Source organism: Akebia trifoliata, chromosome 4 (assembly GCF_017979445.1).
Source record: "Akebia trifoliata isolate Shusen 1 chromosome 4, ASM1797944v1, whole genome shotgun sequence".
In the NCBI taxonomy this organism is placed as follows: domain Eukaryota; kingdom Viridiplantae; phylum Streptophyta; class Magnoliopsida; order Ranunculales; family Lardizabalaceae; genus Akebia; species Akebia trifoliata.
This window is the reverse complement of record NC_141378.1, coordinates 3,643,164-3,655,774: the sequence shown is the minus strand read 5'-3', so window position 1 is coordinate 3,655,774 and position 12,611 is coordinate 3,643,164. Positions and strand designations below refer to the sequence as shown.

The following is a 12,611-nucleotide window of genomic DNA, read 5'->3' as shown; positions in this document are numbered from 1 at the left end:
CCCCCAAACGGGAAGTGATCTAACACCCTTTCAACAGTTAAAAGAGCGCCGCATCAGCAATTCAATTAAATCTCAAACAAAAAATATTGGGAGTTTAGTATCCCTTCGTTTGTAAAGACAAGGATCTAAAGAAAAAAAAAATTTTAATTTTTTTTTTATCAATAATGTTGAATGCAGGCATCTTGGTACCGAGTGCATTCATCAATACTATTTTTTTAAATCAGATCTAAATCATGATCACAAGAGGGTGACGTGTTGAATTTTTTCTAGTGATTCTCTTATCACACACACTCAAATCTCAAATGTTGAAACTGTAGACACCCTAATTTGAACGGGCCACTACTCGAAAAAGTCCAAAAATACAGATTTTTCAAATAAATGGGTCAACGGGCCTTAAAGGCCCAAGTCATTGAAAAGTGACATTTTGACCAAACCGAGGCCCCTACGAGGCCACCAAAAGGACTCGGCCTACCTTCCGCTTTCCCAATATTCACCGCTCCGCTTCCAAAATCAAAAACGTCAAATTTTCGATAAAGTTTACCAACGGGCCTAAAAAGTTCGATTTGCCAACACGTGACATCTCGATCAAACCAATGATTTCAACCAATTCCTAAAATCCAAAACCATTTCATAACCCAAGTCCAAAACACTACAAAGCCCCTAAGCCCAAATCCATATCCAACCCACAACCCTAACCCATCAACCACTACCCACATCAACCAATCACCATCTTGATAATCAAATATGACAAATGTCATCACCCCATCTCACCTCCCTCACCTAACTACCTACCCCATTAATTTGCTTTAAATCCCATCTACCCACACATCAACCCATCACCTTTTCTCTCAAATCAAACACATCTACCCACACTCCTAACCTATACCTCCCCTAATTTACCCTCATCATTCCCTACAAAACCCACATCTACAATCTAAACTACACTATCCTCTCAAGTTAAACACTCAACCTCTCCCATCAACCTATCTCAACCCTTCATTTCCACCCACTTTGACACATGGCATCATCTTCTTCATCCTCCCAAAATATCATCAACCACCTCTTTAAATCCTCCATTCTCTTAAATCAAATACCATTTAATCACAACCACCATCTTAAACTCACCTCACCAAACACTCCACCCAAATGGGTTGGGTAGGATCCAAATCATTTGAGTCAAAACTCACCCATCTAACCCCCCTTACCTAAATACCCTCCAATCTCCTCTAAATTACACTCACTTCTCTCTCAAACTCATAATCATTTTATCATTTTTCTTCACTTCACCCCATCATATCCCTAAAATAACTCTTCAACATCTATAAATACCCTCATCCTCTTTCCAAAAATGGTCCCCAATTTTTCACTACAAAAATTCTCCCCCCAACTCTTACTACCAACCATTATTCTCAATTCTCACCACAAAATACTCCCAATTCTTTCCCCCAAGTCTCACAAAAAAATTTACTATACTCCATTCACCTCTCTCATCTCTTCTCTACTCCTTCAATTACACAAAAAAAAACATTTTCCTTAACTACTAAGGACCTTAGAAGACATCAAAGAAGAAGAAGAAAAAAGTTTCAAGGTGGGTTCAAGGCAATCTCCCCCTCTCTCTCTCTCTACCCTCTCCTCCTCCCTTTTCTATTATCCCATCCTCTCTTCTCAAGGCAAAGGTTTATAAGGATCATCCCCTTCAATGGGATGATCCTATAATCAAGCCAAAAATAAATCCCTACTTAGGGTACACATTATCAACATGTGGCACATCATTTTTATTATTGTATTTTCGATTAAAATGATCGAGTTGAGTTGAGGTTACCACTATTTAGTGGGGAGAAAAGGGTGCCTAACACCTTTCCTTTTCTCCAACCGAACCGCTTACCCCGAATCTCAAGGTTCAATTAGTTCCTATCCATCAAGAGTCACTAAACACCAAAAATATCACATTTTCTAAAAACTGCACATCGGGTGACCATTCACACCCACTTACAAAAATGAATGGTGTCGACTCCTAACCTTAGTAGATGTGACCGTCGTAATGACGAAATCACATGTCTACAGAAACCTTCAAGGCTAAGGTGCTTCGGAGGTTAGATTTTAGAGAACCTTCTAGGACCAACATCTTGGACAAAAATATTCAATAGATATGACCTTTTGTTTGTGCAATTAAAACTGTCAATTCTGGCCTTAATTTCCCCTCTTACCAATAAAGAAATAGACAATGGATTGGATCATATCCAAAATTTGATTCGTTACAAAATTGAGGATTTAAATTTCGATAATGATCCAATAATATGATAATGTTTCAATAGATATTTAGATTGATTTTGTATCAGTCATGTTACGATATGATAAAATGTGAGAAAGTATGTAAATTTTTAACACATAAAATCTATTTATATTTTTCAAATAGGGCTCAATTCAATTCAATTTTTATTGGATTGAGTTTGAATCTTAATATTGAGATCTAATAAAATCTTATAAGACAAGAATGCTATACTTATTAGATCAATTTTGGATTTGCTCCTATCCATACGAAATTGGCCTCAAATAGGAACTTGATCTTGTTGATTTGATGTCATAAAAATCTTGGGCTGAATTAATTGGGGGTGGGTAAGGAAAATAATTTAACTCATTAAATCTAGTTAGGGCTAGGACGCCCAATTCGACCATTGTCATATTTTGATTAGATGTATAATCTTTATGTTTATTATTATAATAAGAGAAAGTGGAGTAGAAATAGTTCGAAACCAAAATGCCCCCCACTTAAACATTTAAACTTAATAGAATTAAGGCCATTTTTGTATTTTTAAAAATTGCAATCCCACACGTCCCTAAAATTAGGTTGGTAAAATTTTAAAATTATAGAAATGTCCTTTTTTATTATATATATCATCAAAATCACTCATTAATTAATATTTTAAATTACAAATAAACCCTAAAAAAGCAAGTGCATTTGCACATGCCATCTTCTAATTTTGTAAATAAAAAGATCTTATAAAACAAAAAATTTATTCTCATGTTTTATTATTTTCAATTACGATGGGATTGGATTCTATTTTAGGGGAAAACAGCATCAAATAAATTCAAATATATATCAATAAAAGATTTACAAATTTATACTTTTATGGATTCGTAACCTAATTCAAACCTATTAGAATCCAAAATGTATTTAACCTCTTGTAATGGATGGATAGCCCATCAATAGGAAATCATTTCCATTTTCGGAGAATCGGGCGAAAAGCCGAAAACCAAAAGAAGGTAACCGATCTCTCATTCAAAATTTCCTAAAATAACCCTATGAGCTGGTTAGAGCGTACAAATTCAGTGTGTAAACGTATTGACACGTGTCAATGTGAGGTAATGTAACGGTATCTATCTTTAATTATGTACGTGTCGGTGTACAATGGAGTGTCTTTGTCATTAAATAATTGTCTGGCAGTACATGTCATGTTCTGAATGTAACGGATGGCTAAGCCGGCACTTATTCCAAGGTATCCCTTCTATCCGATGGTGGACACAGTAATTTAATCCACCGAAGATCAGGACGTTAATAATCATCGAAACTCACATATGAATCTTGAAGATCACTGATTTTTTATTCAGTATTGTAACCACCAGTGAACGGGATGATCTATTCTAACCCTCTTCATCTCTAATTTATGAGGGGCCCACATTAAGTAGGCTAAACCCTTGTTAGCAATATTCCGTTTAATTCCCTAAAAATTCATGGATTTTACAATTTTTTTTTTTCCAATGAAAGTTTCATTCCCGTGATTATTGAACAATTCTAAATAATTCATGTATTTTAAGTTAAAAAAATAATAAAATATATTTTTCACAAATTTTTATAAAAGCCGATAAATTTTATTTATTTATTATAACTTGTAGTATGTTACAAAATGTAAACTTGTAAGTTGTGATATATAACATAAGTCAACTTTAAAATGACCATGCTTCAAAATTTTGGAGGGTGACAAGTGTCCTTTTATCTTAAAATAATGACTTGACCCTTTATATTTATTTGAGATTACACCTTAATTTTTCAAATTAATAATTTGTCTCTGGACTTTAATCTTTTTTTATAAAATAATGAAATAATAACCTCAATGCCCTTATTATTAACATCATCATTATTATCATCACCATTAACATCTCCAATTTCATTATCACCATCACCATTAAAAATCGAATTTTTTGATTTTCAAAATTTTGAAATGAGACATATAATACACATATGAAGCATATGGTGCTTATTTTTCATTTATCAAATTTTTTACTGAATTTTACATTAGATTTTTGAAATAAAAAATTGAATAGATCTCGAATTTTTGTCATGTTCTGGTTTGGTCATTCTAGAGGGATAGATATCCAAAGTTTGAAGCACGGAGATGTGGCCCACCAATCAATCGATCTATGGTAAGACATCTTTGGGCTTATTATAGAAGGCTTAGGTCCAAGGATAGATAAGAGTAGAATTGGATGGCCCAGGATTAGTTTGTCTTATTTTAATATGCTTGTCCCTGTCATACAAATCAAATTCAATAGAGTACTAGCATATGTATCATAGTTTTAAAACTTAACCGAGTCAACTCACCCCCCAAATTCAATGGAATCAATTTTCTAAGTCAACTTGGTAAATCATTGAGTCAACATGTCAACTCAGTCGAGTCAATCTGAAAATGCACTGATTAGAGCACCAAGTTATTTGGTTATATTTACGGAGAACAAATTTGTACTGAAGTTAAAATATAAAAAACTAACTTTATTATATACAAAATCAATTTGTTTTATGTGATTCCTCCAAGTTAGCTTGCAAGTCGATATGAGTTTTAAAACAATAGTATATGCTAATACTAATTATTTTAGTTATTAATTGATGAATACGTGACCTGCATAAATAATGTTTTGTAGATTAAGTGATTAACAGTTTTATATTTATGCATTGAAGTAAATATCAATCAAATAAAAATAAATAAATAAAGGCTCTTCAAGCATCGAAAATCAATTACAAACCCAAGTTAGAAGAAATATATAAATTGAACATCCTAAAAGAATAAGAGAAATATCAAATCTAATGTAAATGAAGATAATGAAATCATATATAAACACGTTTTCAATAACAGAGGATATGATTCTAGACAGAGCATAATGGGATGGATAAATTCGTCGAGTTAGGGATAAGGCAGGATTGTTGTATTATCAAACTTACCCCGACAATGACATGTACTCGCAGTTCATAACACGGTGCTATGTTTCGTTAAATTTCTTCTTACCAAAAAATTGTAAATCATCAAAAAGACTATTTAAACTTCGCTATCTATAGTCATGCCAATTATGGTAAAGAAGTTGTGGCCTTTGCTTCACATGGTGTGTAAGTTCTTTATTGGTATCAATATCATAAAATTCAGGCGCTCTAAGAAAATTTCCAGGTGGCAATAAAAGATCTCTTAATTATTTATGCATGAAGAAATATAATTGGAAGGGTGGCACGGCAAGTCGGCCAATTATTGATACACGATAACTATACAATAAGAGATGAGTGAGATTTTGGAGACCGTACAGAAACCACACATTCCCATTAGTCTGCGTGTATTGAATGGCATCCCAACGTATGGTAAAAGTTAATCTCCCCAATCTGAGGAGAAACTTAAATAGCTAGCCTGCGTTCATTTAAGCTGTATACCTAAGAAGTTTCTACCTTGAATAAATTCTTCTCAGACAATTTGAACTGTTTAAAAAGATTTATTTATTTTATTGTATCTATAAACATCAATTAATTCTTATTCATCATTTATTCCATCATGAGGAAAAAACAGACATTTAAATTTTAAAATTTTGATTATTTTATATCTGGAAACACTAAACCCAATCGACTCAGTCAAGGTAAATTTTCTTTCGGCTGAGATTTTCAAAAAATCCAACAAGTCATCTTGGTTGTCAGACGAGTTTTCAAGCCATAATCATGTTTCTCTATTAATTTTGTCTAAAGCCATGTCTTCTAGTAGGGTATACAAGCAATTTTTTAGCAAGTATGGAATGTCTCGTCAAATATGCAAATACGATTCTACATCTATTTTCACTCAAGTAATGGATTCTTACCAATCCTGAGATGTTTTCGATTCTTAGTAACTACATAAAATTTTAATGAAAAACAAGAACCGAAGGCAGACCAAGATAGAACTATGCATGGCTTTCATTCCCAAGATCATGTTGATCACTTAATCATTAAATTCTAAACATCTTTCATAGTAAAGCAGAACATGTGTAACAAATATTGGAGTTTCAAATCCTCGGTAAGAAATGCTCAAACCCTAAGTTAACCTAGACTCATGAGCATAACTAACACCTTTAAAACAATTGGATAAAAAAATGTGTTCTGCATAAATTCTAGTATCAGTGGGTGAATGTCATTCAGTACCATACAATTCATGGGACTACCATGCCATCGATACGTCATGTAACATGTCTAGAACCAACGAGTATCGTCTTGAGTTCATATCTTTATAATGAAACGAAGACAATAGAAAATATTAGGAAATGTCCTACAGTATACAGATATCACAGGAAGCTTGAAATTTGAAAATATATGGTTGGTGGCTACTCTAATTTGTTTCCATTTTAATTATTTATATATGCTACATTAATTATTTAAAATTCCATGCTTTATGTCTCGAGGTGCTAGCCAACTGAACCTCTACTAAAATATTTATTTCTTGATAAAATAAAAAAGATTTATATTTTGATATTATTATTATTATTATAGGGATTAAAACTTGAAATTTGAAAATGTGGTGTACTCTTTTTTTTTTTTCTTATTAATTATTCATATCTGCTACAATATTTATTTAAATTCCGTGCATGTGAGGCTTATACTTTATGTCTTCAGGGGGCTAGCCAACAGTATGCACTGCCTCACGCTTCGCCTGAAAACATTGATTTATATAGTAGAATCCCTTAATCTTAAGTACTTGATCGTACTAACCTATCATTGTGTTCAATACTCGGAGGTTTTTGGGAACTACACATAACCCATGCAAGTGAACTAGTTTTTCCTGGGAGATCACTAAAGCTGAATTTTGTTTGGGAGATCACATAATCAGTGTGTATGTAATATCAAGTTATCTTTACACCATAAAATCAATTCGGCCCATGTTGCTCTGTTTTAAATTTAAACATCTTACCATAAACACCATTATGATGTGTGTTTAACATTGATACATGTGTTAGCGCATAAAGGCCTACAGTTAGATAGATGTGAAGAGAACTGTAATGTAAGATTCTAGCCAATATAGACCTCTAACCCAAACACATATGGCAAAGACGATACAAACCCAGGGAGTTTGGAAAGCACTGTGCAACCTAGGCATCTGAGCTTCTGATGGATCCTCCACTACCTAACAAAGAAATTTTCTAAAACATAAAACACCTCATGAAGAAAAGAATGGAGTTATTTTCAAATTTTAAAAACTGAAGCAATAACCACATAGTGAGTGAACGTACAAAATCATGGTTGTGAGGGTTCGCAGCACCTAAAAAGTCCATTTTCACTGTCAATAATGAAATATATCTTGCATGAAGATACAATGATCTTAAGAAATCAAAGCAAAATACACCCTCGTAAGTATATTCATACCTTCTTTACTTGAAAATTCAAAGCCACCAATAGGTCGCATTCCAGCAGAAAAATTAGGATATGCTACAGACATCTGTTGTAGAAGAGATGCATGCATGGTTCTTTCATCGGCATGGCTAATGGACAAATTACCATTTATATCCTTCCATTTCACTTCAAATTCTCCATCTTTTTCACTTATTTTGACTTCCAGGTTTGGTATATTTTCTTTAAAAAATTGCAAGGCTGAAGTTTGCAGCGGTTCCTTGTTAAAATTTGAACGGAGCAAATGTAACCCAGTCAATAGATGTTCAATCTCCGCATCCTGGATAGCCTGGATTGCAGAAATTCGACCCTCAACTACATTAAAAAAATAATGAATATTTACAATGTTTGAATATTTTAAGAAAATAAAGCATTATCCAAATAAAGAACACTTACGAGAACCCAGCATATAGCATTATCAGATGATAAACATGCACATCTACTATAAGAAAAGCCGATGAACATGTGCAACCAAATGCATATGCAACAGCACGTGAAGGTACACACTTGCGCGCACCAACATCACAAGCGTGCTGTGCACACACATAAAAGTGAAAAATGGAAGCTGAATGGAAATGCAAAATTTTGAAGCACAATTTCTCGGTGTTCCCTCACAGGGTAAAAACCCAGACTCAACATAGAACTACAGATGAAATGTACCAGAACACTTGAAGGCGCAATTCCAATCTAAACAAATAAACTAAGAAATGTCACCTGTCCAACAATATTCCGCATGATAGTAGAGTACGATTATGTTAAAATTTCATCAGGATGGCCCAAAGGAAAAAAATTCAATCCTGCGTGATTTATTTAGAAAGGCCATAATGCAGATCTCCAAAGGCCTTCACTGTTATTGAAGAAGATATAATAAGGAGAATTTTTTTGAATAAAAGAGAAATCTGCACCAGCCCTTGGCTAGCGTCAAATAAAAAGAAAATACTTCATATTAGAATTGAAAGGATTAGCACCCACTCTCAAAAACAAGATATGGAATGTGTTGTGATGGCTTATTTTCTCTTGACATGCTTATTGATGCTTGAGCCCCCTTCAGATGCATGGATTAATTCAATCCGGTTGGAGCGGCTATCCTGACAAATAAACTTTCTATCTATGTATGGAAAACCATACTTTTAGAGGGTTTTGCCTTGCCAACATGGACAAAAGTTTCAACACGTCTTGACTCACATCTTGACACATAGCATAGTGACCCTTTGCTTTTAACAGTTGTTATATGAGTTTGAAAACAGGGGCTTGTGAATTCTACTCTCCATATCTAGTTGTAAAACACTACTACAGTTGTTTTCATAGTCTCTCCTCTTGTATGTTTATTCATGTTTAGTAAAGTTATTTATTATTAGATAGCTCAATGAAGCATAGAAATTTTTACTTAAATTGGTCGTTGAATAGGCCCTTGCCTTAAACATCAATTATGGTGATTGTCTAAACTCTAAACTAATGCTCCATGAAAAGAAAAGAGACCAACTAGTTCCACATCACCTAGAACCGATTGACTCGAATATATTAAAAAAAAAAAAAAAAAAAAAGCTTATTTTTGCCTTTAAAAATAAAAAATTGATCCCATCCCTACTTGTTACATTCTACAAAAAAGTTTTACACCAATATTGAAGATAAATAATCCATCATTAGCAGGGGTTCCTGCAGATTTTTATTCTACTCGTAGATCATGAAGCTTTGAAAATTGAATTTTATGAAGTATGATGTTGTGGTTACTCTATGAGTTTTCAATATGAAGAAAAACAGTGCAACTTTTTGTTTTTAGAGTGAAATCCTAACAATGTAGTTCAAATGATTTTTTTAAAGTGATAAGTGCAATTGGTATTACGTGATCTGCAACTAGTAGGTCCCAAAGAGAACGGAATAGAAAATACAAGAAAAGACCGTGTGAGCATATATAATTGGCATTATACCTTCATGATCAATACATGTGTGACTTTGCTTTTGAATTACTGGTTCCTCGACATCCGCACAATTAGAATCGCTCCCCAAGGTTTCCTGATAGTTGTTTAACAATCCTTTTAGCTTTCCGTTTTGCCACTAAAATTAATAATAATTTCCAGCAACCAAATGAGAAGATGTCCTAGCACTTTACGATACTCCTTTGGATGGTACCTGGGGTAATTTAAACACTAAGTTACAAGAGATAGACACTCGCATAGATGAAAACAAATACACACCATTGGATTGCATTTCTGTGTAGCAATGAACCATAATATTATAAAAGATTTCCAAAAACTCCATTCCATCTCCCTTTGCATTTGAAGTATAATATTGATATTTTATATTGCTCCTTTTTGGTATAAATGTATTTCATAAAATTTATATTTTCAGTGGCAGACTAAAACCAGAATTTCCCATTACCGTGATCAAAATATGATCCAATAAGATTCAAAATGTTCCACTAAAACAACAGGATTCATGAATCCAAGATCAGCTTGAAAGTGGTAACCATGTCACCGTACATCATTACATGTGCTTGAAGGTTTGAAACAAACAGAAGAAGGAAAAAAAATTCGGATTTTTAGGTTCTCGTGTTTTCTTATGGTATAAGTCACTTCAGGTAAAACTTAGATCTGTTAGATCTGAGTTCAATAATTTTTAAAAAAAAAAAAAAAAAAAACAGTAGCAGATTTAAAGAAACTAGCGTAAATAAGCCCAGTGAACTCTTATATTAAACCTTAGAGAATTGCATTCTACGGCTTTAAATCTCTGCAATTTCTTTGAATCAAAAGAAATTACGAATTAATAACCAAATGCGAGAACAAAATCAAGACTTTTACGAACACATCAAATAAGAGAAAGGATCATTGGAATTGAAATGCGAAAATAGAATCTCGAATTTAAGAACACAATTAAATAAGAGAAGAGAAGAGACCAATACCTGACAACAGTGACGAGTACGCACCTCCCTCTCTCTCTCTCTCATCCACATTCGCAAAACCCCATATTTGAGATTTCGTTTCCCCCGCGTTTAATACCAAACCTTTTTAAACGAATTATTTGTATAATAAAAAATATATACAAAGCGACGAGAAATGACACGTCATCGGATAATCATAAACAAACTATATTGGACAATCAATTGAACCTATTAACTCTATAATATTCAAATCATTTTTCGTTAGATCCATAAGAATAACAAAATAAAATACATTTGATTTTAATGATAAAAAAAATTATGATTGGCTCAAACCATGAAACTATCCATTCTAATTATTAGAAGTCATTGATCAAATTTATTTCACTAATGCTGAGGTGACACAAGGTATTTATTGTGATTCTCACAATTCTGACATGGGATGTGCACATAACCATATATATGTTTTTTTGCGATAAAAGTAAAAAATCATCTACGGGTTATGTACACATCTTCACGTTAGAATTGTGAGAATCACAGTAAATCCTGTGTCACCCCAGCACAACTCAATTTATTTTTACGTGTTGATCCGCCAAAAACATTTTATAAGAACTTACAAATTAAGATTTTTTTATTTTTTTATAACAAATTTCTCTCGGGGAAAAGAGATAGTTGAAGATCTTTGACTTCATCATCTATGTTCAACAACCTAAGATTGATTATCACACCCACCCGGATCCATCCAGAGAGAGGGTTTCAAACTCACTGACCACATATGTGATACAGTTGAAGATCTTCTTAAGAAGATTGAATTGCCTCTTAAAGATGTTATAATGCATCATGACCCACTCTCGCTCCGACATTTGACATTATTTTATCTAAACTTGATGATATCAATTACCGGTTATCTTGAATTTTTAAGGCAAGTGTGAATGCCTCTAGATAATGTTAAAGTATATTTTTATTTGAGTTGGGTTATATGGACTGAAGGACCATCTATATATAATGGATCACACGCGCATCCAAAACCACTATCAGCTGTCAAGTGCATGTAGAGCATTAAATTTTATGAATTTAAAAAAAAATTAAAATAAAAAAAATAAAAAAATTTTACTATTGGATTTAAATTTTAAATTTGGGAGTTCGGTAGTTGTCTGTGTTCAAACTTAAGATCTATTCCAAAAAGAAAATTCAAAAAATAAATAAATTTCAAAATCAATCTAGACCACAAATCAAGAGTGATTAGGTGTCATTTAAACCAACATGACAGTTCACATGACTCAAATGTGGACCACGGTCCATGCTTTACATCGTCCCTTGGTCCAGGCAACCTTTTCCATTTCTATTTATTGTCTTTGTGCTCTTTAAAGTTATGAGTCTTACCAATTTGACAAATTGGCAACACATTTGGGGGGGTTTTTTTACACATTTTTATTAATGGGAGTGTCTTGAAAAATTTGTACATAATTTCCTTTGTTTGATAATTTTATATAATTTTTTTTTCAAATTATTTGTTGTATTGCATGTAGTCCTAGGGGTGTCAATGGGTTGGTTATGGTTCACTTCCTATGAAAATTAGAACTATAACCACTATTTTTTTTCGGTTATGATATTTGTAGATTCTGATTTCGATTTTAAAATAAGTAGAATCGAAATCGAAACCACCAAAAATCATGAGTACCCATCGATTCCGATTCTCAATAATCGAAGGAGAAAAATATTTCAAAATCACTATATAAAAAGATTTTCTTCTAAAAATTAATAAATTATTTGCAAAGTATCAATTTAATAATAATTTATTCCATTAAATAGATGATTTAATGACTTTTATTTTCAAAAGTAAAAAAATTCATCTCTTTAACAAGCAAAAAATTTAAGAAGAAATGACCTATTTTAAATTCCAATATTTATGAAATTTGAAGAATTTTATATGGTATATGTTAATTTAAAAATATAGAAAAACCTATAATCCTGAATAATGTAAAAATTAATGCTCGAATAAATTGATTTTGAATACCTACATGTACCTATTGGATAGAATGTAATGGTTTCGATTTCTATCGGTTCAATTTC

The 12,611-nt window shown here is 32.7% G+C and overlaps 1 protein-coding gene across 4 annotated transcripts; it reads right to left on the bottom strand.

Annotated features, from left to right (window-relative positions):
* Window positions 1-4,739: 4,739 nt before the first annotated feature.
* Window positions 4,740-10,821, bottom strand: LOC147403034 (uncharacterized). Of its 4 annotated transcripts, none has more exons than XR_015177384.1 (5): window positions 10,563-10,816; window positions 9,592-9,793; window positions 7,640-7,978; window positions 7,507-7,553; window positions 4,740-7,400 (listed from the first exon to the last, which is right to left on the bottom strand). XR_015177384.1 is itself a non-coding variant. In XM_086438481.1 (5 exons), the coding sequence occupies exons 2-5, from the start codon at window positions 9,595-9,597 to the stop codon at window positions 7,251-7,253; spliced, it is 498 nt and encodes a 165-aa protein (XP_086294607.1). In that variant the 5' UTR covers window positions 9,598-9,793; window positions 10,563-10,821; the 3' UTR covers window positions 4,740-7,250. The 4 variants fall into 4 exon arrangements, 2 of the variants coding, with proteins under 2 accessions (XP_086294607.1, XP_086294606.1); XM_086438481.1 differs by having other exon boundaries at window positions 7,507-7,535; window positions 7,640-7,952; window positions 10,563-10,821; XM_086438480.1 differs by having other exon boundaries at window positions 7,640-7,952; window positions 10,563-10,815.
* Between the last annotated feature and the right edge of the window lie 1,790 nt (window positions 10,822-12,611).